The sequence below is a fragment of the Aegilops tauschii genome, chromosome 6 (genome assembly GCF_002575655.3).
Source record: "Aegilops tauschii subsp. strangulata cultivar AL8/78 chromosome 6, Aet v6.0, whole genome shotgun sequence".
Classification (NCBI taxonomy): Eukaryota; Viridiplantae; Streptophyta; class Magnoliopsida; order Poales; family Poaceae; genus Aegilops; species Aegilops tauschii.
In genome coordinates, this window is record NC_053040.3 from 485,684,321 (window position 1) to 485,711,166 (window position 26,846).

The following is a 26,846-nucleotide window of genomic DNA, read 5'->3' on the forward strand; positions in this document are numbered from 1 at the left end:
CGCAATGTTTGACACCGCGAAAGTAGAAATCAAGAAGGAGCATCAATTGTTGATGGTTAGTAAAACCACTAGTTTCTAGAAGGGCAAGGGCAAAAGGGATACTTCATGAAACAGCAAATCGTTTGCTGCTCTAGTGAAGAATCCCAAGGTTGAACCCAAACCCGAGACTAAGTGCTTCTGTAATGAGGGGAACGGTCACTGAAGCAGTGCTACCCTAGATACTCGGTAGATGAGAAGGCAGGCAAGGTCGACAGAAGTATATTGGATATACATTATATGAATGTGTACTTTACTAGTACTCCTAGCAGCACTAGGGTATTAGATACCGGTTCAGTTACTAAGTGTTAGTAACTCGAAATAAAAGCTGCGGAATAAACGGAGACTAGCTAAAGGTGAGATGACGATATGTGTTGGAAGTGTTTCCAAGGTTGATGTGATCAAGCATCGCATGCTCCCTCTACCATCGAGATTTGGTGTTTGCGTTGAGCATGATTGGATTATGTTTATCGCAATACGGTTATTCATTTAAGGAGAATAATGGTTACTCTGTTTATTTGAATAATACCTTCAATGGTCTTGCACCTAAAATGAATCTCGATCGTAGTGATACACATGTTCGTGCCAAAAGATATAAAATAGTAATGATAGTTCCACAAACTTGTGGCACTGCCATTTGAGTCATATTGGTATAGAACGCATGAAGAAGCTCCATGTAGATGGATCTTTGGACTCACTCGTTTTTGAAAAGATTGAGACATGCGAACCATGTCTATTGGTATATATGCATGAAGGAACTCCATGCAGATGGATCGTTTGGACTCACTTGATTTTGAAGCACTTGAGACATGCAAATCATACCACATGGGCAAGATGACTGAAAGGCCTCGTTTTCAGTAAGATGGAACAAGAGAGCAACTTATTGGAAGTAATACATTTTGATGTATGCAGTCCAATGAGTGCTGAGGCATGCAGTGGATATCATTATGTTCTTACTTCACAGATGATTTGAGTAGATGCTGAGTGTATTTACTTGATGAAACACAAGTCTGAATTATTGAAAGGTTCAAGTAATCTCAGAGTGAAGTTGAAGATCGTCGTGACAAGAGGATAGAATGTCTGTGATATGATCATAGAGATGAGTATCTGAGTTACGAGTTTGGCACACAATTAAGACATTGTGGAAAGTGTTTCACAAGTAATACCGCCAGGAACACCATAGTGTGATGGTGTGTCCGGACATCATAGCTGCACCCTATTGGATATGGTGCATACCATGATGTCTCTTATCGAATTACCACTATCGTTTATGGGTTAGGCATTAGAGACAACCGCATTCACTTTAAAAGGGGCACCACGCAATTCCGTTGAGACGACACCGTTTAGAGAAACCTAAGTTGTCGTTTCTTAAAAGTTTGGGGCTGCGATGCTTATGTGAAAAAGTTTCAGGCTGATAAGCTCGAACCCAAAGCGGATAAATGCATCTTCATAGAAAACCCAAAATAGTTGGGTATACCTCCTACGTCAGATCTGGAAGCAAAAGTAATTGCTTCTAGAAACGGGTCCTTTCTCGAGGAAAAGTTTCTCTCGAAAGAATTGAGTGGGAGGATGGTGGAGACTTGATAAGGTTATTGAACCGTCACTTCAACTAGTGTGTAGCAGGGCACAGGAAGTTGTTCCTGTGGCACCTACACCAATTGAAGTGGAAGCTTATGATGGTGATCATGAAACTTCGGATCAAGTCACTACCAAACCTCGTAGGACGACGAGGATGCGTAATACTTCAGAGTAGTACGTGATCCTGTCTTGGAAGTGTTCCGGGCATCACCGGTAGTGTACCGGGACCACCGGAGGGGTCCGGGGGTCCACCGGGAGGGGCCACGGGGCCCCGGAGGCATACATGGGCCAAGTGTGAGAAGGGACCAGCCCCTAGGTGGGCTGGAGCGCCTCCTCACCAAGGCCCATGCACCTGGAGAGAAGAGGGGGCAAACCCTAGGGCAGATGGGCCCTTAAGGCCCATGCCTGGTGCGCCTCCCTCTCCCCCCACTTGGCCGCCACCCTAGATGGGTTTTGGGGCTGCCGCACCCCTTGGGGTGGAAACCCTAGAGGGGGCGCAGCCCCCTCCCTCTCCCCTATATATAGTTGAGGCATTGGGGGCTGCAAACACATGAGTTTTCCTCTCCCTGGCGCAGCCCTACCTCCTCCTCCTCCTCTCCCGCGGTGCTTGGCGAAGCCCTGCGGGATTGCCACGCTCCTCCATCACCACCACGCCGTCGTGCTGCTGCTGGATGGAGTCTTCCCCAACCTCTCCCTCTCTCCTTGCTGGATCAAGGCGTGGGAGACGTCACCGGGCTGCACGTGTGTTGAACGCGGAGGCACCGTTCTTCGGTGCTTAGATCGGAATCAACCGCGATCTGAATCGCTACGAGTACGACTCCTTCATCCGCGTTCTTGCAACGCTTCCGCATCGCGATCTACAAGGGTAAGTAGATGCACTCCCCTTCCCCTCGTTGCTAGATTACTCCATAGATTGATCTTGGTGATGCGTAGAAAATTTTGAATTTCTGCTACGTTCACCAACAAGAACATTATCAGAAATGCAAAAGAACTGAGGTGAAGCAATACTTACGGGTGGTTTTGTGTACCCAATAAGTTTGATTTGCCTTATTACGAGCAGTGTCCTTGGGGACTGAAACAAAAGCCTCATCCATGTTATACCACTTGTCTGCACAACAACAAAACAAAAATGTCAGATGTGCAAAATGATACAAAAAACAAGTGTAGAAAGATATTGCAACAATCTAATTACCATTAGCAGGCAGGTTAGGATAGAACATCGAGCAGCCATCCCGGACGTAATTGGTGCCTTGATAGTTCTTGGGTGTCCCGGGAGGGCACTCTCGCTTGCGAAAATCCCAGGAGGCAGGTACTCCAGCGACCTTTATTGGAGTAATGTGTTCTCTGTAATTCTTGACAAAGCATGTGTCGTTGTTCATATTTGTGTTGTTCTTAATACTTTGATCACTAGAGGGATCACACACCTTTAATATGTCGATGACACAGTTATCCTTACGAAAAAGGATGACCTAAAAGACACTAACTTGAAATTATTCTGACAAAAAACTTAACATTTTCTATTCAAAAGGTTTCAAAATGCCGGTATAAAAAAAGAAAATATAAGAATACAATGTTCTTCACTTGAATCCAATAGAATTTTGTTTCCACCAAAAAAACCTGATTACACTATAGGAAATAATAAAGAATTCCCGTCTGGAGATTCCAGCAAATGTAAAATTCATATGAATGCGGAATGAAATACAACAACAACAAAGTCTTTAGTCCCAAACAAGTTAGGGTAGGCTAGAGGTGAAACCCATAAGATCTTGCAATCAACTTATGGTTCTGGCACATGGATGGCAAGCTTCCACGCAGCCCCTGTCCATGGCTAGTTCTCTGGTGATACTCCAGTCCTTCAGATCTCTCTTTACAGACTCCTCCCATGTCAAGTTCAGTCTAGCCCGGCCTCTCTTGAATTATCATCACGCTTTAGCCATCTGCTATGCACCGACCTGCACTAAATTTGCCCAAACCATCTCAGACGATATTGGACAAGCTTATCTTCAATCGGTGCTACCCCAACTCCATCTCGTATATCATCATTCTGGACTTGGTCCTTCCATGTGTGGCCACATATCCACCTCAACATGCGCACCTAACTGTTGAACATGTCTCCTTTTAGTCGGCCAACACTCAGCGTCATACAACATTGCAGGTCAAACTGCCATCCTATAGAACTTGCCTTTTAACTTTTGTGGCACTTTCTTGTCACAGAGAATGCCAGAAGCTTGGCACCACTTCATCCATCCGGCTTTGATTCGATGGTTCACATCTTCATCGATATCCCCATCCTTCTACATCATTGACCCCAAATATCAAAAGGTGTCCTTCTTAGGCACCACCCGCCCATCAAGGCTAACCTCCTCCTCCTTGTGCCTAGTAGTACTGAAACTGCACCTCATGTACTCTGTTTCAGTTCTAGTAAGTCTAAACCCTTTCGATTTCAAGGTTTGTCTCCAAAGCTCTAACTCCTATTGACCCCGTCTGACTATCATCGACTACCACCACATCATCCGCAAAGAGCATACACTATGGGATATCTCCTTGTATATCCCTCGTGACCTCATACATCACCAAAGCAAAAAGATAAGGGTCCAAAGCTGACCCTTGGTGTAGTCGTATTTTAATCAGGAAGTCATCAGTGTCGCCATCACTTGTTCGAACACTTGTCACAACATTATCATACATGTCGAAATACTGAGAAAATTCATATAGGATTCAGTCCTACAAATCAAACAATGAAAAATCTACACAGAAAATTTTATAAATAACCTAATCATGCAACTGCCTATGGAAATTCTTTGAATAAAAATGAAGATATCCTATAATTCTGCCTTTTTCATGCGCAACACTCAAATCCTTATTCTTGTAGGAACATGTCATGACTTTTCAGTCTAGCATTTTTTACTCCAACATTTTTAGAATCGTGCGTTCGAAAGGGACCCATAACTTTTACTGTTTTACCTTCTTATTGAAAAAAAATAGTATCAACAAGAAAAAAACATCAAATCATGCTCTTTTTGTGTTGTTGTTGCTGCTGATGCTGATGCAAAGAACAAAACCAAAGCAAGCATTGTAGGATGTGAAAAATCTAATTAACAATCTGGAACCGTGCGTCACAAGAGCACTCACTCATGCCGGACAATAAACAAGCACTCGACTTTCTCCTATGCCAGAAAACAAGAACTTCCTTTTGTGCACAAATAGCCAACGCGTGTAAGGGCATCTCTAAAGCTAGCCGCAAATATCTTCGCTATATGTCCATTTTTATATCCGGACGTGATCCGCGGATATGATGCCGGAGGGAGCCATCCAAAGTTATTCACAAATTAATCCTTATTTGTCTGGTTAGGAGGAGAGAGATGAGAGGGGGCCATGCATGTGCAGAGAGAGAAAAGAGAGGAGGATGTCCGGACTTTGGTATAGCTCCCTCACGTTTGTCTCAGTTTTGCCGAAAAACAGACGTCCGAACCACTTCGCGGACCGATGAGGGTCCCCATTGGATGACAGAATTTGCCACAATCAATCCAAACATCATAACAGAGCAAATTGCACCAATGGTACACAAACTTGTCCCCGATGCTCACTTTAGTCCACATTCTCGCATCTCCGAAAAGCGGCTACATCAACTTGTTAATCGCGCTCAGTTTAGTACAAAAACAGCTTAGAGGACGACAACTGGCAAGCTGAGTCAGCAGGTATTTTTCTAAAACCCCCCTGTTATATTTGCACGTTGGGTTAGCAGCGGTGATGGCTGGCGGCAAAGAAGCAGTGCCCGGGTTAGGTCAGGCGATGGCCGGCAACAGAGTGCTCGATGACAGCGAGTGGAAGAACTTAAGAGGAGGGACATGAAGGAGCTTTATTTTTCTTTTGTAGTGTTTTTTGTTGCTGTCATGTATGCAATGGGTTTCAGAATGTAATCTCTTCTCTGAGTGTATTGTCAGTTGTGCAGACTAGTCATGTTTGGAAGTAATGCAATGCTCCTGCCTACTTCAGTTTTATATTTGATAGCAATTGACTTGCATTTTGACAGAAATAAACTGAGCTATGATCATGACAGGATCATTTTGACAGAAATTTACATTTTGGCAGAAATATTGACAGTAATAAACTCATCATTTTGATAGAAATAAACTGATCCATAAAAGATTCAGACTTCTGGCATTAAGTTTCCAACATTGATAAATAGTTTCACATATCCTGGCATGAAAAATGATCTTTCTAAGATCATTTACACTTGTCTGGCACAATGATCTTAACAAGATCTGCTTGAAACCAAAATGGGGCTGCTGCATATTACAAAAGGTGTGCTTCACACATCAAACTAACCTAATCAATGACCTGGGACTGCTGGGTGCCACTATGTTCCTCCTGGACATTTTGTTGGTGAGTGTGGCCTCCCCTGCCAAAGCACAGATTCCAAAGGGTTGTGTTGGTGTAGCCTCTCCCCCTTCTTGTAGACCCTCTTTCCCTGTTTGACAAGAAACCTCTCCCAACAGTACTAGCTCCTCTTCCCCCATGTGAAACTGCACCTCTCCCAATAGGAGTAACTCCTCTTCCCATGTTTGAAACTGAACCTCTCCCAATAGGAATAGCTCCTCTCCCTCCTGCTTGAGAACTTGCATTGCATGTGTTTCCACCCCTAGTTGATTTACCCCTTCTAAGTCCAAGTGACATTCCTCTAGCTGTTGCAGTGGTTACTCTCCTTTGCTTTGGCAATTGATCTCTATGGGCAGCAACAAACTGTGACTCCTAAGGCATAGGATGATGTTGTATCTCACATCTTCTCCTAGCTTCAAACTGCAATTGACAAGAATGATCAAATACATATAAAAAATGGATATCTGATGGAAATTCAAGTCAACAATTATGAAGGTGATTTACTTGATCCATCATGTTTGACAGAAGAGTATCTTCATCCACATTTACTGGATTGTTTATAGTGTCACCTTTAGTTGCTTCAACATTTATGTACTAGAAACAAACAGTTAGCAATGGAAAACAAAGTGAGCAATGGAAACATAAAAAGATGGCAGTGGTACAAACCTGGACATCATTTTCAGTAAATTCCTCCTCTTCTGCAACTCTTTTTCTTTTACCATTTGGTTTAAGATCAGGGCAACCTCCTCTGTTGTGCCCTGCCACACCACAATGACCACAATGAATGACTGTTCCATGTCTGCTCAGTCTTGTACCATCCTCAATTTCTTCTGGGGCCTGTCTCCTGTTCTTCTGCTTCCTGCCTTTCTTTACTTTTACTGCTGGTGCATGAACAAGGATGTTACGGTTTTCTTCCAGAACTTCTTATCTCTCACAGGACAAATGCTATGACCATATGCTTTCACATAGAATTTAAGGTTGTAGCAATCATCAACCATTGTCTCCGGCTTGATCCTCTCACGCCTTGCTGCAGCAACTCCATGGGAACAGGGGATTCCAGTTAGTTGCCATCTTCTACATGTGCAAGTACATGTGCCTAGCTCAACTCTGTATGTGTGGTCATGGCCCGTTACCTGAAAGACCTTACTGCCAGAAGGGTAAGCAGTACAAGATTTTGCAAAATCCACTAATTTCTGAAGTTTCTTTGAAATTTTAGGGCACATCATCCCAGTCCATTTGTTAATTGCTTCTTTCATTTTTGTGTATATCCTATTCATTAGTTGGCATCTTATCTTCTCAAACATTGTCAAAATTGGCATGTCCCTTGCATCAAGTATGTAGCTGGCAAAAAATAAACAATATTTCAATTAAGAAACTACAAACAAATTACAACTCAAGAAGAAAGAAACAATTCATATTTGGAAATGCACTGAAATGCACAAAGATCAACATAATACCTATTAAATACTTCACATGTGTTGTTCAACACAAGGTCACATTTTGGAAATTCTCTAAAATAGGCCTTCACCCAGCACTCTTTAGGAAGGTTTTTTAACCATTCATAACCTGCTGGGCAAGCCACTTTCATCTTCTCCATATTTCTCTCAAACAGAGGTTCATTGCAAGATTTTGCACATGCCCAAACAAGTTCCTTCAGAGTTTCACCTGGGTATAGTTTTCTGAAATTTTGGTACAGGTGCCTGACACAAAACCTGTGTTCAGCTTCTGGGAATACACTTCTCACAGCATTTATTAATCCCTGCCAAGTAAATTACATGTGAACAATAAACACAACTAAACATTGCACAGATTATTGTCATGTGAACAATAAACACAACTAAGATGGCAGTAAATACCATTTGCCTGTCACTCATAATTGTATACTGAATTGAGTTACCAATTCCTAGATCAGTTTTCGGTGTGTTCAAAAACCAGAGCCAGCTATCAGTGCACTCAACCTTCACAATAGCCATTACAATCATTAGGATCAATGCTAACAGCTGTGAGCAAAACATCACCATATCTTGTATTCAAGTGACAACCATCCACACAAATCACTGGTCTACAACCCTCTAGGAAACCCTTCTTGCATCCACCAACAGCCCAGTAGCATGATGTGAAAATTTTCCTTGTATTCAGGCATAGGTAGAAACTGCTACCTGGGTTTGTGCTCCTCGGTTCTTCCCCATAATCATACAAACTATTGTATTGCTCCTCCTCTTCACCATATATTTCATCAAGTGCAGCCTTTCTAGCTCTTTGTAGCTTGGACCTGGTAGCAATCATGTTAAACTATTTTTGCACTTTCATAGAAAACGATTTCACTGTCATCTTCTCATCTACCCTAAACTCTTCTATATATTTCTTGGCAAGATATGGTGTTGTCATTGCCTTTATCTGCCACTCTCTCTCACATGTATGCTCATCAATGTATTTCTTCACAACCATACAATTTGTCCTCTTGTCCATTGCTGCAGACAGGGACCATGGACAACTAAGTTCACAATGAGCCTCTATCCTTTTTGCATCATTCCTTGATTTCTTAATAGGCACTCTCTCTTCGATGTTGTACTCAGTAAGTGTTGCCCTCAGTTCTTTGGCAGAAGCAAAAGCCATGACCAGTTTGAATTTAGGCTCCACCATGTCAACCTCTGGATCAAACACTGTGAAGTTCTAACCCAAATCATCTGGGCCAACTTGTAGCATAGGCAGTGGCTTATCAACATCATCATAGTCATATAGCTTAACTTCCTTTTCCTTTCCTTTTCCCTTTGCTTTGTTGTCCTTTTGCTTTTGCTTTTCTTTCTTGCTACCAACATCATCATCTACATCTGAATCCACTGCATCACCAAGATTATGTGCATATAAATCATCATCATCCTCTAGCTCATAATCACTGTCATTAAACTCAATTCCACTGCCCAAATCTACTGTCACTAGCCCCTGTTCCCCCTCCTCTTCCTCTACTGCAAACTGTGTCCCAGCTAGATCAGCTTCAACTGGTTTATGTACCTTATCCTTGTATGCATGTGAAGACTTTACTAGACTAATGACATGGGGCAATTCAACATTCTGCTGCAACACATCCTCCTCCTGGCGTCTGATAATGTCCACATGATCAACATATAGAGATATAAGCTTTGATTTGAGAGCTTCATTAACCAGTGCTATGGAATCTGCATCACAAGTTAAGGACCTCAGTCCATCTCCTAAATCTTTGCCAGGAATTGTCCAGTACACAGCCAAATTAGTACCAGGAGTGTATCCCAATTTCTCCAGATGATCTTGCAGCCACAGTAATGACCAAGTATCTCCTGAACAGTGGTCAAAAAAATCGATCTTTTCCTCCATATATGCCTTGTTCTTCCCAATCCCACAGAAAAATCCATAGTGGTGGATCTTAACACTAAACAGATCATCAACATCACCTGCATTGCACAAAAATTGGGAAAATTTTAGTTTTTTATCCTATGAAAGCAAACCCTAAATCATATACTACTCTATGTTCGTGGCTACCTAAATGTCAAAGGGAAAGCTGGTCTGATACTACCACGTAAAAACCATGGCGAAATTTAATCTCTGAATCAGTAAATTTCATCCATCTAACTCCCCCGAAACCCTAACCGCCGCCGTGCTTATTTCCAACAAATTGCAGCAGAAAAAACATTGGGAACGAGCACATACCGTAGTCAGGAGGGTCTCCGTCGCGATCTCGAAGCACGGGCGGCATCTATGCACATGGTCGCCGGACTGGGAGCGGCGCCGCCGTCGCCCACCCTTTGTTCGACCGAAAACAGGGGACAGGAGCAGGGGAGAGAGATGAACAGCCGGACCTCCAAATGAGGAAGCGGGGTCCCCTCTGTAAATATGACGCCGCCTCGCATGCACACGTGCCGCTCACGTGTCGGCCAGGGTTTTTTCTGCAAAAATGATTCCCGCACAAACCAGCCTCAGCTGAGTCAGCGTTCCACGTAGTAGTTTTTGTACTAAACTGAGCGCGATTAACAAGTTGATGTAGCCGCTTTTCGAAGATGCGAGAATGTGGACTAAAGTGAGCATTGGGAACAAGTTGTGTACCATTGGTGCAATTTGCTCATCATAACCCAGACGTACACCTGAGCTTTGAGGATCTCCTTTGGAGATGCCCTAAGTGGCTAACCTCACATCATGTCAGATAAATCTTTGGTCAAAACCCAAGTGCAGAGGACACCCAACACGTCTAACTCCTCAAACACACCAGGGTGATCCTTCTCGTTTTTCTCCCTAACCCTAGACCGCTAGGGAAAACTCTCCCTTCCAGGCTTCATTGGCGAGTCCATGGATTCGCCTCCCCTTTGCCTGCCACTACGGCAGCCAGTGGCGAGGAGGGGAATGCCGGTGCCTTCGCTCAAGTTAGTAATTTAGGTTAGGGTGCGGCGCTTGGGTGGATGTTGGTGTGTCTTCTCTGAGTTTGTCCTCCAAACTCCAATCCTCCTCGAGTTCGTCTATCTGGATGTAGTCGACGAAGCTTCGGCGTAGATCCCCGCGGCAGTGAAGGGTTTCTCATCATGTGGTGAGATTTGGTGTCACGTGTTTCAGATCTATGCGGGTTTAACGGCAATCACTGCGGCTCCTGGGCACTGGTCCTTATGTGCACGTGTATGAAGACTTCACGGGTGTCATCGACAAGGTCAAGCCGGCTCTGACAGGGAGCGACGACAATGGCTCGCGGCTTGTTCTGACAGTAGCAATGGTTATTCGGCTATTTTAAAATCTTAATGTCATTATTATTATGTCTGAGATGCTTTGTATTTTCGGTGAACTTTCATAATACATCTGATGCTTTTCGTAATTCAAAAAAAAACAACTGCAGAGGATGATGATGAACTGATCGATTCGGCAAATCTACAGAGCCGCTCCCCAATGGAGCTCAGCTGCATCATTGCGCTGGAGATGGCCGCTCGGGACGGAACACTACTCTCACGGCGATCTCCTCGCCGCTACCACGGCCAGGGACGCTGCCGTTGTTTGTCAGCAAAGCTTGTGTTTGTGCGTCCATGGAAAACAGAGTGCCGTGGCTCTCATATATACAAGATAGAAAAAATAACAGAGCATCATTCATAGTACTGAATATTCACTGAATTCAACATAAGCACGAGCACGTACAGCAATGTCACAACATAGATGTGCTTATTTTAGCCATTTCATTGGCCAAAATAGCTAAATGAGTTGTTCCAACAAATTGGTAGCGGTGAAACATTTTTGCAGAAAAACGATAGCATTGACATAGTCTTTGAGATTGGGGAGTCCTTCCAACGAGATTCATCTTCAACTCGACCTCATGAGCGGAAGTGAATATCAGGAGAAGCCGTCGCCGACGCTGTTGTCATCTTCTTCCTCAACAAATCCACCTCCTCACTGGTCCGTGGATAACTCGAAGGACGAACAGCCGCGTGAGGGAACTTTTCGAAACAAAATGGGCACACCTTCCTGTCGTGCAGGGATACCTCCCTGATGTTCGCAGCAGCTTGAATGACGCGTCTAATGTATCCGATGAAATTGTCATCGGACTGGAAGCCGTAGATAGTTAGCCTCGCCAGATTCTTCTGCTTAAAATGAGGATCAGATGGTTCCCACTTCACATCCGTTTTCATGTGACTCTTTTGTGACTCCTTTTGGCACTTATGATCCCATACTGTGATGGAAAGCTCCTCTAGGTATGGTGCAGCTTCAAGAAGGAACATTGTCCAAGCAACATCACATTCTTCAGGAAGATTGTCCAAATCCACAAGCCGCAGTTTGGCGAGCACAGGAGCAAGCACTTTTGAGCGTTCTGGTTGAACCCAAATCTGGGATAGACAAAACAAATTAGAAGTGATAATGTGTTTGCATCATCAAGTTATGCGTAACTAAATTACTACCATCGGATATATGCATCACATACACAATTAATGAGAATGGGATAGAGGTGATTAGAGTGAGTACCTTTTCACTTCGAAACTCCAGATACAGATGGCTTACAGTGGGGGCATTAGCAAGCAGCTTGCTTAGGTTGAGGGTCTTGCCTGAAATATTTGCATTAGCAAGACTGAGCTTCCAAAGCTGAGGGACAGTGCCAAGAACCAAGGGATTTTCATCACAAGGCCAATTATTATAGGTCATTTGCTGGAGCTTTGGTAGAAAGTCAAGCACCACTGTTTTAAACTCCCCATAGGTGATAACAAGCTCAACAAGTTGAGCGTGTTGTACATGCAGCACGGAACGGACCCCCGCATCACACTCAAAGAAAGACAGGGACTGGAGCCGCTTGCAGGTGCTAAGAATATTGGGTATGTCCGATTCACCAAACCTCATATTCTGCAGTTGCAGCCGTGTGAGACCAGCAAATGCATCTGGACAATCTTTTAGAAAATCATTGAACTGCTTAGCGAAGAGCAGGAAATGTTCCCCTGTGCAATTAAATGAATCCCTCAGTGTCAAGATTTCAAACTCGGCAGCATCTAGTTTCTGAGTCGCCATAGCGAGCGCAACAGCTTTGCCGATGGGGAGACCGCGAGGACTCAAGAAGAATTTGACCTTCAGCTTGCGAACGGTGATCTGGGGAGACCTTTTACTAAGGATGTTTGCCGTCACGTTGGCCACAACGCCGTTCATTCGCACCAAATCGCGAGGGCTGAGATCGATGACAATCTGGGAGAGCATGCCGGGCAGCTTCTGCATTTGCTTCGAGAGGATGCAGGTTTTGACAGCATCAAGCGTGCCCACCCTCTCGAGGATGTTGAGCAGCACGTCATTGGGCAGCTTGCTTAGCATGTCATCGTTGGGCAGCTTGCCTAGCATGTCATCATTGCCAGCTGCTTTCTTGGACTGCAATTAACCAGGGGGAAATTAGTCATCCGTGATGGATAGATGCACATCAAGGAAAAACTTACAATAACAAAACACTTACATCACGGCGGCGGCGACCCCTATTGAACTTCATGGTAACCAGATCCAAAAAACAGGACAACGTCGGCGAACTTGCGTCGATAAACAAACAAAACGCAAGAAATCTTATATTCTTGAAATTATGCTCCTTTCGTGTCCGACGATCGACGACGCCCGAGCTGAGCTTATTATAGCCTCCTCCGATCCTCCTCCTAGAAGAGGAGACAGAGACGGAGGAGGTTTTCTAATCTTATTGAAGCTAGTGTAGAATTCGGAAACCGACTGATTCACTGTTATTTCACAAGAGGCAGACATATATAAAAGTAGCTCCTTTTGCTCATACACAAACCGAAATCGATCCCTTCCTTCTTCGAATCCGACTACAGAACGAAATTGGCACCTGCCCCTTCCTTCTTCGGATCCAACTGCAGAATGGATTTGATCTCCTTCATCTAGAGCATCCGGAGGGACTTGGGTTAGGCAACTAAGGGCGGGGAGGACAGTGGCGGTCGCCGCCGCCGCCGGTGGATGGGGTGGAGGGTGGGTGGGGAATTGGAGAGCGTTTAGGGCAGACGACGCACGCGGAAGGGCAATATCTCTCCTGTGGTGGACCTAGTAGATTTGTGGTTTGGGCTAACCTACAAAGTTGGGCCAAGAAGCCCATTTCAACATAAGAGTAGGCCAGGGAGAAAACAAGATAAGCCCCAGAAATTCCTTGCATCATTTAAAAAAAGTGTTTTGTGCTAGAAAAACATACCTACTATTAAAAGGAGAAAGATTTCTCATTTCTCCTTTCATCATTGTATTATATCCGTTGATTTATATATGGATGTATTAAAGCATTTACAACCATGGTTGTCAAATATGCCACTATATACGTCCGTCGACACGCTTGGCCGATTTTTTTATCTGTCCCTCCCTATTATTAAAAGGAGAAAAATTTCTCATTTCTCCTTTCATCATTGTATTATATCCGTTATTTTTTTTGTTAACCACAAAGATAAACGGTTGAGATTTAAAAGAAATTTCGTATGTCATACCCTTTCGTAAATCTCACCTGTCGCTCGGCCGCTCCTGCACGGGCTTCCGCCTTCCGCCTGGGCTTTGTAGGGAATAAATCAACACACTTCCGCCTAGGCTTCGTATGGAATAAATCAACATGTATTTCGCTTACTTCTTGTGTTTGGACTTTGGACTGCGTTTGTGTGTCTCAATCCAGCCAGGAAAACGTATGGTTACAACCAAACCATGATATCGGAGTCTCGTAGAGAACAGTGAACAAGGCAGGCTCACACTGTAGGAACACCTGCATCAGCAGACGGTGCACTACTGTTGGGGATATTCCCCACGACCAAGACCCGGCTCATAAGGATAAGCCGCCCTAAGGCTTAAGTCATTTCTGGGTTTAAGTCGCCCTGACGTCAAGTCGTCTCTGTACTTAAGCAGCCATGTTAAGTCATCTCAGATCCCGACCCGGCAGGTGAGACACGGCGGATTGTAAGTCGGCAGATTATAGGCCGGCAGATTGTGACCCGGCAGATTATAAGCCGACAGATTGTGACCCGGCAGATTGTAAGGTGGCAGACAGATTATGACCCGGCAAATGCATGGAGTCACGGAGATGAGTCTCAGAGATGAGTCGCCCGGAGTTAAGAAGCCCAAGGCGTTAAGAAGCCCACGAAGAGGAGCCCAGGGTTAAGAAGCCCGCGATGGAAAGTCATAATAGGGCAAGTCCTAATCCTATTAGGACTCTACATGTAACCCGCCCCTTCAGCTTATATAAGGAGGGGCGGGGCATCCCAAGAGGGTCAAGTTTTTCTAGGCGTCTCAATAGACAAGTCTTAGACAACATCAAAGTAGATGCTCTCGAGATAGAGGCAACAAAACATAGCCCTTGTAATCGAGATCGTCATGATTATCAATATCAATCAAGCAGGATGTAGGCTTTTACATCCACCGTGAGGGGCCGAACCTGAGTAAAAACTCGCGTCTCTCGTCCCGCTCAACTCCTCTCGAGCTACCAGTTAGATGCGTTGGCCTCACGACTAAGTCCTGACACTAAAGACATCTGCTATGACGAAACCACGACAACTACAGTCCCAAAGTGCGGCCCCGGGAGTTTTTTTTAAAAAAAGGAGGATGACCCCCGGCCTCTGCATCTGGGAGATGCATACGGCCACTTTATTGATTATTCTCGAGGACCTTACAAAGTTTTGCAACAATATGCCTGAATCCACCATCTTGGCAACATATGCCACTACTCCTATCCATATGATGAAGGGGTGCTACCTGGGCCAAATACCCGGACCACTCACCTAAGCCTATCATCAAAAGCCAGAAGCCCCAGCCGAGCCACATACTGGGTCTGGGGCATAAACTGGTCTGACGCACTCACATGTGTCGTCGCCGCCATCTTCCACAGGTCCGTCTTCAGAGCAGATGTTGAGGCTTCTACCTTGTCAGGCCACTCTGCCATCGATGCCACCATGACGCTAGACAACTGCCTTCACCTGCGCGGCCCCGGGAGTTACCCCTTACCTTCGGCCCTGGTGCATTGGCGCCCAATACACTATGTACACAACGACTCCCAGGAAAAATGATGTTTTTCTTTGATGATGAAGCTGCAATGAATGGAATAAAGGATCTTGTCATGGTGGCTATGATTGAGAAGCCGCAGATCAATAGGTTGTGAATTATGCTGGTAGTACAATTTCACATTAGGCGTTATTTGAATCGAGATTGAGAAGCTGAGGTTTTTATTATCCCAGTTTCAAACAAGGCCACCTCACTGAAATCTGAATTCCCAGCTAAGCAGAATCAACATCAATTGATCTTTTAGTTATAGCTTCTTTACCACGTGATCCATTGTCAAGCATAGAAAGGCTTATGTAATCTCTGTCCACCAACGCACAATTGCATTGTCATAGTCTATAAAAATCATGTGTCAAGATACGAATTTGCATATAGCATTAAATATATACAGGAAAAGAGCTTATACTTTGCAACGGGTACAAAGAAAAATAATGTGTTACTGATACAAATCGACCACATAGTACCATGCTAATTGATTCTCGAACAAGCAAGCACGTACCAAAGATGAATAGATTGAAAGTTTTCTCGTAAAAAAACCGACAAGTAGTACATGTCCTGATCTAAATCAATCTAGGTCGCATATGCTAGCTTCCTATGTACGTCAACTTCCTTCGGTTCATCTCCGTCCATCACCCCTCCTCCATGCGCACGCACCGGTGAATTCCATCTGCTCCACCACCCTGTCTTCGCCTGAACTCCTCTGCCTCTCCGAGTCTGCCCGTCTGACCTTGAGGTTTGCCATGAAAGAGTGATTCCACTCTACAAAGGTAACCCTAATTAGACTTCGATGGAAAGTAGATATATGGATTGAAGAAATTCGTGGTCGGTATTTATCCATAGCTTGGAAACATATTATAGATCATTCACGCGGAAGGACTCGGACTGAAAACGAGTAGAGAGAGAGATCCGGCGAAGGTTTCGTAGGGTTTGGAGAGGTTGTAGAGGAAGAAGAAAGAGTTAGAAGAGAGATGGGGAAGATTTATCTCCTGCTTGAGCGTTATTGGCGTTGCCAAAACGCGGTATGAGCGGCGATACGAGCGCTTGTGCTCGTACCGAATGTTGTCAAATGTCCTGGATAACTGGTCATCTCTGTGCATACCTGGTGCGCTTGTACCGAACACCGTTTTAGAAAACGAGACTTTCTATTGTTCTGCTGAGAAGTCGGCACGACCAATGGTACGACCGCATGTGCTCGTACTGAGATGCCATCTTGAAAAACAAGACCTTCTATGGTTTGAATCTTGGAGAGGTATGACCAGCGATACGAGCATATGCGCTCGTACTGAACTCCATTGATCGCCCTGGACCTTCTGGGCCTTCCTCTCCTCTTGCGGTACGGTTGTCGGGGTCATACCAAGAGCCGTCTCAGCCTCTAAATCACGTGAAAATTCAGTTTCCTTCCGGCTTTTCTTTTTATCACCTGAGAGGTTAGTTTCAACGTGGATAAAAGGCATAATTTCCACGCTCTCAACATGCACTCAGTACATAGCAACTTCACAACATAATCGGGCACGGTAGCGACTCTTTTTCTCTCGTCTTTATCTCCTAACAAAAACTTCAACACTCTTTATTGAAACGACAAAAAGAAAACCTACTTACTGTTCATCTACCTTATTCAAATGGGTAGCCTCCCATGAAGCATTTCGTTTTCGGACACTGTTCTAAGAAAAAGGCCTCTTCAACGAAGGCCCTAACCCCACCCTCCGCCCATTTGTTTGGCATCCCCAAACCTAGTTCATACGCGGGGAGAATATCAGGAGGCATTTGAACATGCTCATAGCTGCCTCCACGTCAGGTGACCCTCGCTGGCCCATGAAAAAGACTTTTTTTTTCTTGATGACCGCGAACCAGTCGTTGTATGTGAAATACTATATCTCGCCCATACTGATTCCTAAGGAAGTCTCGCCTTTAGTGCTCGGCTAATGGGTCGGGTTCAACACTGTAGCTCGTTTGAGCTAGTTTGGCTTGTTTTTGTTTTCTTTTACTTTTGTGTTGTTTGTAATGGTTTTTCATAGGTTTTCTTCAACTTTTCTGTCTTCCTAGTTTCTTCACTAGCTTTTCTTTCGTGTTTCTTTTTTTTTCTATGATTTTCTTTTGTTTTTCTTCATTCCTTCACTGGTTTTCCCTATTTTTTTCCTTTTCCTTTTTCTTTGTTTATGTCCATATCTTCACGGGTCTTCTGCGGGTTTCTTTAGTTTTTCTTTTTTTCATTGTTTCCTTCATTTCTTTTTTTCTTTTGTTTCTTCGGTTTTCTTTTGTTTCTTTTTTGGGTTTCACCAGTTTTCTTCGGTTATTTTTATTTTTCTTTGAACATGTGTCTACATTATTGCATACACATAATCAAGAACATTTTTATATCTTTATTTTCCAAATATAGGATTAATAAAAAAAGTCAAATATATGTGTTACTACATTTTTTCGTAAACATTGCACATTTTTTTGTATACATCAAAAAGATTTTCTATACGAGTCATGTTGTAGAAATTTCCGCTACACGAGTCATGTTGTAGAAATTTCTGTAATATTTTTTTTTGCAACAGAGGCCTTGTTTCAAAAAAAAATTGGCAACAGAGGTCTTGTTGCAATTTAGTTTTTTTTGCAACAGATATCTCATTACAAAATTATTTTTTCTGCAACATAGGTCTTGTTGCAGTTTTTGCAACAGAGACACTGCCGCGGAAACTCATTGTAGTGGACAATGAGCAGCGAGCAGCAACCACGTTGACCAAAAGAAAGAAAAATAGGACCGCTCGGTCAGGACACGCGTCGTATGAACGAGCCGGCGGATGCTTGCGTGCGATCCGCCGATAGAAGCCAAGCGTTTTCCTTTTTCATATACATAAGGGACGTTTCCTATATATGTTTAACATTTTTCAAACACATGACTAACATTTTCTTCAAATATATGCTTTGATGTCTACTTTTTTCGTACATATTATACATTTTTTGTATACATATGAAACATCTTTTTATGCACGATTAACATTTTTCTTCAAATATATGTTTTGATGTCTAGTTTTGTTGACATCACATTGTATAAAAAATGTTTCAGACGTAGACGGAAAATGTACAATGTACTGGTCATCACATTTTCTAATGTATACGTCTGAAACATTTTTTATACATGTTTAATATTTTTCAAATACATGATTAAAAAATTAGAAACACATGTCTAATACTATCAACAGTTATTAAATGTGATGACCAGTTTTTGAAATGTTATCAACATTTTCTAGAAGTTATTTGAACACTAGGTCAAATTTTTATTTGTGCTATGAACATATTTTTAAAATTAAAATATCATATTTTTTTTATTTCAGCAATGTAAGTAAATTTAATAAAAGAAAAAACGAACGACGAGATAAACTACCTGGGCCGGCCCACTGGTACTTGCCTTAAGGCGAGGCCATGGTTGGTGTCGCTATAAGCGCGACGCCGACCTCCTCGCCATGGCAATCCTGTCCATGGACCCGCAGCCTAACTTGGCCACCTCTCCGACCCAGCACGGTGACCTCAGTTAGAACCTCGGTTGTATGACGTGCTTGAGCAGGATGCGGCTTGCGGCGCCAAGAGGTTTGAGCTCCTTCGGGTGTGCATGCGTGTTGTTTGCTTGTGCAGCCGACCTCCCTCTTGCCGTCGTCTTCCGCTTATTCTTTTTTTTTCAGAATTTGGATTTAATAAACTCTTTTTACAAAGGAAATCCTAAAAAAGAATTTTTAGATCAAGTAAAAAAAATTGTGCCGGTGTGCGTGCATGTTGCGGTTGCTCCGTGGCTACGGTTGGCCAAGCTGACAGAGGGGTGGAAAATTTGCTGCGAAATTGGCGCAACGACACCGAGTTACTACTGCCCTGGCAGAAGGCAGGTGGCACATTGCTAATCTACCAGCTAAATTCGGAAGCAAATTGCCATCTTCAGGCGAATTGGTCAATTGAGATGGCCCAATATATACGACCAGGCAGGTTACAACTTACAAGTGAGGAGCATGCAGTTTTCAGGGACAAAATATACGGCACCCGAGCAAGTCCAAGCCGGGGACAAACAACTTACTAACCGCCATATATATAACACCAAGAATCCAACATTGCGCAAAATGCATCAGTAAGGTAAACTCTCAAGTTCCAGACATAACCATCCAACCAGCAAAAACATTTACACAGGATGTATCACAATAGCGACTCATTAGTTCAGGGCAAGAACATGGATCAAGTTTATTGCACGACAGATGATGAACAGCACGGGTGCAGACTGGCCTGAAATGCCCCAACAGTCTCTCAGTGGTACAAGTGGTAACTGCAAAGAAACATGCAGAGTGTCAAATAGGCGCACAACCTTCTATCAAATCTTGCTGAGCATATAATAAAAGCTAAGTGACAAACTGACAAACAACATTGGCATTCAGAGTGTCAAATGTGTCATGTCAAACAACATTGGCATTCAGAGTGTCAAATGTGTGCTGTCAAACAACATTGGCATTCAGAGTGTCAAATGTGTGCTGTCAAACAACATTGGCATTCAGAGTGTCAAATGTGTGCTGTCAAACAACATTGGCATTCAGAGTGTCAAATGTGTGCTCAAACTTGTAGCAAATCTTCCTGAACATAAAAGCTCAAGAGACTGGAACAGATAAATTGACAGACAGTGTTGGCATACCATTTACTAATGCAAAAAAAGGTCCCAGACTTCCTTCCTTCCTTACTCTGGCTTCACCATTCCAGCAACCTTAGCTGCATAACAAAGGAGGCAAATAGTACTGTGTTAGCACAATACTATAAAATGTAGTTCAACCCATGCAGCATGGTACAATGGGGTGGACATGCTGTTATCTCTTGGCTGCCCAAAACTCTCTAATACTACAATGGCATAGTATAGTACAAATCAATACTGATTATTATATGAGGGTCGTATGAAACATTTAACTTCTGAACAAAAGTAGTATAAGATATTGGATTTTCAAATAACACACTAGCAGTTGTATGCCATGCTGCACCATGGTTTAAATGCTTGTCAACATAATTGTAAGGAACAACAAATGAAATACAGTGATTCCACATACCATCGAGACGCCGGGTGTGATAGGCATCAATGATCTCATCAGAGATGGCGGCGGGCTCGGTGTTCTCAGGCACATGCGTCTTGGTTTGCTCAGCGTCTGGCACAGGGGTCTTGGTCTCTTTAGGCCCACTCAGAGTCTTGTTTTTGCCACCAGACGGGAATTTACCTGCATTTAATAAAATGTACGCACTAGTGAGACATTCTAAAAGCAATAACAGGGCACATACAAACATAATGTTAAGGAACATACGGTTTGGTTTGAGAGCCCTGTGTCTGCGATTGGCCGCTTTCCTAGCGGTTTCATGTGGTAGGATGGGGGAGATGCGGTACATGTCATAGGCGGCGGCTGCATAAAATAATGTCACCAAAGGAATGAAAAGGCATGAAAAGAACCAAATATATCATGTCCAAATGCATGCAATCAAATGTCACAGGATTCATGTCTAAACGTATGCAGTCAGCAAGTACTTTGACACTATGACCAGAATATGCATCATGTCATTCCACATGTATTAAAAAAAGCACAAGTAGAACTTATTCTGCAGATTTCTAAATTAAGCAAGCATAGGTTCAATGATAGGTGACCAGCAGAAACAGCAAATACTACATACCATTCACATGAACAGCACACACAGCCCTAATACATCGCATAACAGCAGTATGGTACATCACAAAAGATGGTTACAAACATACATCAAGGGTTCAGAGTACAGTCATAGTGTCTAGGATCAGAAAGTATACCATTCGGCTCTGGATACACAACGACGCAACCTTTGTATGACCCAGCTCGGTGAAGTTTCGCGAGGTGGAACTCCACCAGGATCTCGGGATTGATGAGGTCCATTGTACCCTGGAAAAATTATCATCAGACTAGAGAAAAACAAGCATCTACATGATACAACAAATCAACCGCAGACTTCATATACTGAAACAGATGCTGTACGAACCATACAAAATCAACTGAAGCCGATGCGAATCGCACAGAATAATATCTGCTGCAAGACCTCATCTACTGCAATGAATCAACTGCAGTTCATATCCTTCATCTACTGCACTTTTTTTTTGAATAAAAGAGGGGACCTCCCTCCGATTTCATTAACGTAACCAGCAAACATCCAGCACTGCTAGGCAGGCTCAGAGCGACAAACCCAAAAGCGAAGGAGTTTAAAACGACGACTAACCATCATCATATTACAAAGGGTCACCAAGCCCCAAGCAACACATCCAACTTGAACCACATACCAGAGTTCCAGGATCAACAAATAGAGGTAAAAGCGCTATTACAGGAAGGAAATGTGGAAAGCCAAGCGGACTACAGCTTCAGAATCCTACCCTTGGCATCCCCAGTTCATCCACTGCACATGTCACCACCAGAAATGAGACAGATCTACAGCATTCCACCCTTCGAACCGCACGAAATCAGCGCATAAACTACTGCAAGAGATCAGATGCGAATCGATCGGGCCTTTCGAATCGCACGAAATCACCACTTGCAGCTACCGCAAGAATCGATCGTAAGTTTTACACGTCGAGCCGCACGAAATCAACACACCATCTACTCCAAGCGATCAGATGCGAACCGACCGGGCCTTAGGAATCACACGAGATCACCGCTTCCATCTACTGCAAGAACCGATCGTTTCATCTACGCTTCGAACCGCACGAGATCAACAATTCATCTACTGAAACAGATGAGACGCGAATCGGTCGGGCCCTTGGACTCGCACGAAATCACCACTCCCGTCTACGCACGAATCGACCGGAGGGGAGGAGAAGGGGGAGGGAACCTCAAGGGAGGGGTCGGGTCTCTCCTGCGTCGAGGCGAGCGGAGAGCTGTGGGAGGCGAGCGAGACCCGGAGAAATTGCGGCGGCGGCGGAAGAGGGGGGACGCTCACCGTGCAGCCATTTATATATTAGGGTTGTGCTGGGCTTCCGGCTTGGGCTTGAGGCTTTGACAGAGTGGGCGCATTTCGAGCTACTGGTTTCTGTCCACGCAAAACTACCGAGGGGCCTGGACTTGACTTTTGGGTATTGTATTGGTTATGGTTTTGGGCCTGGAGGATTCTTATAAGACTTCAAAAATTAATTCATGAGTCCATTTACCAAGAGCAACTCCGAGCCAGAAATTGTAGAGGTTATGGGCTGTAGAGAAGAGAAGAAATGGATCTTGCAGATGACCTGTATGTTTAGCACGATACATGTGGTGACGGACCGTTTTTCCCGTGCCTGCAACTGCACGTGTTGCGAGGCGGTTTTATTGGCACGTCCTGTCGAAACAGAGATCGTGTCCCTCTTTTCACGGGATTCTCATCAATACGGGTAAATCATCTACTACCACCAGGCTAGCGGCATGATTTACAAAGATGTCAAACTCAAGATGGAAATTTATGAAGATTTTCGGGTGGAGCATGAGTAGAGATGCAAACTATGAAGTACATTCTCTAGCTAAAGATGTTCTATCACTAGATCTGAGGTGTATGTTTGATTGTTCAATACCCCACATTTTGTTGTCTCGTGGTAGGCGATCACCAGGTGGGCCCGTCCAATGTGGGTTAACACATGTTATAAAAAAAATCAATTACACGTTGACTTTTTTTTTAATTTACATGAATTTGCTTTACATTGTGTTAACATTTTTCTAATGTCATGAACATATTTTTGAAAAGTGTGAACATTTTCTAAAATTACATGATTTTTTTAATGGTGGGAAACATTTTTTAAACTACGTGAACATGCTTTACATTTTATAACAGTTAAAAAAATCATAGCATTTTTAAAATGTCACAACATTTTTTCTCAATGGTACAAATATTGTATACATTGTATAGATATTTTTAACGGAAGTCATGAACATAATTTTGAAATGCGTGAACATTTATTAAATGTTAGGAAAAAATAATTTGAATGCTATCAACAGATTTGAAAAGTTGTGTGCATTGTTTTAACACTACATGACCATTATTTTTTTAATGTACGATAAACACTTTAAAATAAGTAAACTAATTTTGGGGATATATGTATTTAGAATATTTCAAAATATAAATAAAAGTCAAAAATAAAAACAAATGAAACTAGCTAACTAGTGCTATTGGTTTGGCCCAGTTCGCGCGCTCCGTAAGACGAGGGGGCACTGGGTCTCGCACTAAGGGGACAAAGCCGCACCCATCATAGCTTTGCCAGGCTAACACCCTTGTCTCCCTCCTCTATCCACACCTTATCTAGGCTAATCACGTTAGGACTATTTCAGGCCAGGCAACTCCAGGCCTTTTCAAGACAATCCAAGCAAGCTCCAAGGCAGGCGAGTGGTCATGAGGACGCGAAACGAACTGTGCCTTTAACGGTGCTTTCTTTAGATTTTTTTAATGCTATTTATATTTTGTAAAAGTTGTGTCCATACTATACTCTTTTTACACAACATGAACATTTTTTAATGTGGAATAAACACTTATAATAATTTAAGTAAACTAATTTTTGGGATATATTTGTATCTAGAATATTTCAAAATATAAATGAAAGTACAAAAGAAAAACGAATGAAACTAGCTGAAATAGTGCTATCGGGTTGGCCCAGTTCACGGGGTCCATAAGACGAGGGGACACTCGGTCTCGCACTAAGCGCGACAAAGTTGCACCCATCATAGCTCGCTAAGGCCCCATTTGGTTGTACGGGATACCTGGGGGATCCCTTCCTTTTCCCTGGGTGGGTAAACCACGGGCTTAGTTGGCCCTGGGCGATCAAACAGGCCTATTTGTATTTGGTAGAACACGAGGGAGGAAGATCCCTAGGCTTTCCCAGGCCCATCCCCGGTTAGATCTCCCTGTGTCGATAGGTCGGGGAGAAATCCCTCGATTCATTTGCTCGCTCGCTCGCTCTCGCGACCTTGGCCGCCTGACGAACTGCCTCCATGACCAAATTTCGTCCAAATTGAGGTGGTGCTCTCCCCGTGGTGAGGGAGAGGGGTTCCTAATGACCATGAAAATCCCCCCAAGGGGGATTAGTGCCCTGGGATACTCTACCCTTCCAACCAAATTAGGCCTAGGTGTTGGAATTCTCCCGCCCCTGGCCAGGCTAACCCCTTTGTCTCACTCCTCTATCCACACCTCCATCTAGGATTCTAGGCTAATCACGTCATTACTATTTCAGGCTAGGGCAACTCCAGCTTTTTCAAGACACCAACTAAACAAAATCCAGGCAACATAAACACATATAGGCACGCTCCAGGCCAGGCGAGTGGTAACGAGGGCACAAACTGAGTTGGCCCTTTAACTGTGCTTCCTTAGATACTAATAAGTATGTGCATGTGCGTCACCTTGGGGGTCAAATATTTCTTAACACAATAAGAATACTATACGGGACAAATCTTTATGGAAAGCAAATATACCAATAAAATTATGCTTCTTGGTTATGAGTTCATTGCAATTTATTTGATTACCAAAGATGACAGGCTGTGAATTTATTGTTATACGAAAAGGCGATGAAAACCTAGAAAGAAAATCAATGAAGGGTGGAAGGTTGGACGAAAGGGTGGTGATGAGAAAAGTGAAAGGTGATAAGGACAATGCACGTGCGTTGGAACAGGATGTAAATATTTTAGTATGCTAGCTTGTGATTTACCTGTCCATGTTATTGCTATTGTGTAAATAATTGTTTACCAAAATTTGTCCGTGATTTACCTTATATGTTGATGAAAAGATTTGTAAGTAAATTATAAAGTGAAATTAATTCAGAAGATAAATAATTAAGATGATTGATTATTATATGGGGAAGGTTGACCAAGGGGTTGTGAATAAAGCCCAAGTAATAGTTATGAATTTGAATGCCTCATGTCTCGTTAGGTTATAAGTCTAGGCTAATGATACACAACCCCGAGAATCCAAAGCTCCATAAATTAGTATTTGTACATTTTTTTTAAAGAAGAAACAAAAGTACTTTTTAAAGCATTTCGTTTTGCATGGAATTTTTTCGTATCACGGGTGTGGCTAGATTTAAACCGGTCTCATATAAATAATTTTGAAGTCTGTCTAGATGCCCTAATTATTGCACATCTAAGTGACTTAGTCAAACATAAGAAAAAAAGGAAGAAAAAAACCACATGAATCTCCGCGTACGATCAATGACATATGATTTAGATGTGCAATACTTATGCACGTCTAGATGTGCAACTAATAATTTTTCTGAATCAGCTGAGATTAACAGGGCTTTTTTCTTGAAATCACACCAAAAAAAAGTCTGCGCAGATCCTATGGCCTATAAGTTGATTGAAAAACAATTACTCACTCTGTCCCATAATATTATGGGACGAAGGGACCGGAGGAAAAAATAAGTCCTAGCATAAGAAAAATTCATAAGATTGAATAATAATTACCTCTGTCCCAAGACTTTGCAAATAGCTCACATATGAACTAGGGGGTGCACTGCAAATCAACACCCCTGGCTTGAATCTTCGTAGGCTGATTTAGAAGACGTCCGACGTTGCTTGGTGCGGATTAAACAGGATTGAAGTTGTTCGCCGGGATTAAGTCCTTTGCAAGTCTAAAATCCCCTCGACAGTCTCCAATCCCCTCTGATCCGCGGATGAAGAGCGAACCCTCAGCTGGATCCGGTACGAGGAGAAGCGATATCCTCGCCATCGGGGCAGTGGATTGATTTGATTGAACTGTGGTACTAGAGGTTGTTGTGATGGGGAAGAAGCGAGAACAGAGGAGCGGTGCTCAGCCTGGTCCTATGTGTTTATGGACAAGAGGCTAGATCCCGAACAGCAACGAACTCTGGACAGCTTTTGCGTCGCTGGGCAGACAACGTTGCGTGGCCGGCGTTTAAAGAGGAGAGGTACTACAGTATATGGTAGTAGATCGCGTATCGTGCCATACTATTCTTTGCACGAGTGCCTATTTCACAGGCTCCAACTAGCACCGCGTCACTGAAAGCTGGGGTCGTTGCGCTCTATGGCCCACACGTCAGCGAGGTTGGTGACCGGGAGTCCTTATATTGGACGTGCACGGTATATAAAACCCATGGTCCGCTCCCATCGATTGTGGTTGCCCACTGCAGATTGCTAGCCACCACCCGATGCATCAACTTGCATGGGCCCATGAAAATTAAACAACCCACTGGATGCCAAGTCATGCATGCCATGTCACTGATCCACGAGAAACGATGTCATCCGTTGATTTTGAAGGATTTGTGCTTCCTCGACAGTTATGTGTGCTTTCTTGCTTGCGAAATTTGTCATGAAATCTTGGGTGTCGTCGTCGAATGAATACTTTGTCCATAATATATGGCAAAATGAACAAACAAGAAA

General features: G+C 43.4%; 2 protein-coding genes and 1 long non-coding RNA gene across 4 annotated transcripts; all 3 read right to left on the reverse strand.

Moving 5' to 3' along the window:
• Nucleotides 1–5,584: 5,584 nt before the first annotated feature.
• On the reverse strand, nt 5,585–9,499 carry LOC123494393 (uncharacterized). Its single transcript, XR_012186913.1, has 5 exons — nt 7,851–9,499; nt 7,452–7,753; nt 6,661–7,335; nt 6,499–6,588; nt 5,585–6,414 (listed from the first exon to the last, which is right to left on the reverse strand). It is a non-coding gene; the product is annotated as an uncharacterized lncRNA (long non-coding RNA).
• A 1,591-nt stretch (nt 9,500–11,090) lies between these two features.
• Nucleotides 11,091–13,491, reverse strand: LOC109732082 (uncharacterized). Its single transcript, XM_020291275.4, has 3 exons — nt 12,923–13,491; nt 11,959–12,840; nt 11,091–11,822 (listed from the first exon to the last, which is right to left on the reverse strand). Exons 1-3 carry the CDS (start codon nt 12,953–12,955, stop codon nt 11,313–11,315), a joined length of 1,425 nt encoding a protein of 474 aa, XP_020146864.1. The 5' UTR covers nt 12,956–13,491; the 3' UTR covers nt 11,091–11,312.
• Nucleotides 13,492–19,536: 6,045 nt separating this feature from the next.
• On the reverse strand, nt 19,537–26,363 carry LOC109732081 (uncharacterized). 2 transcript variants are annotated; one of them, XM_020291273.4, is made up of 6 exons: nt 25,911–26,363; nt 21,287–21,395; nt 20,796–20,891; nt 20,547–20,711; nt 20,144–20,217; nt 19,537–19,783 (listed from the first exon to the last, which is right to left on the reverse strand). In XM_020291273.4, exons 2-5 carry the CDS (start codon nt 21,387–21,389, stop codon nt 20,186–20,188), a joined length of 396 nt encoding a protein of 131 aa, XP_020146862.1. In that variant the 5' UTR covers nt 21,390–21,395; nt 25,911–26,363; the 3' UTR covers nt 19,537–19,783; nt 20,144–20,185. The 2 variants fall into 2 exon arrangements, with proteins under 2 accessions (XP_020146862.1, XP_020146863.1); XM_020291274.4 differs by lacking the exon at nt 25,911–26,363 and adding an exon at nt 22,333–22,487.
• Between the last annotated feature and the right edge of the window lie 483 nt (nt 26,364–26,846).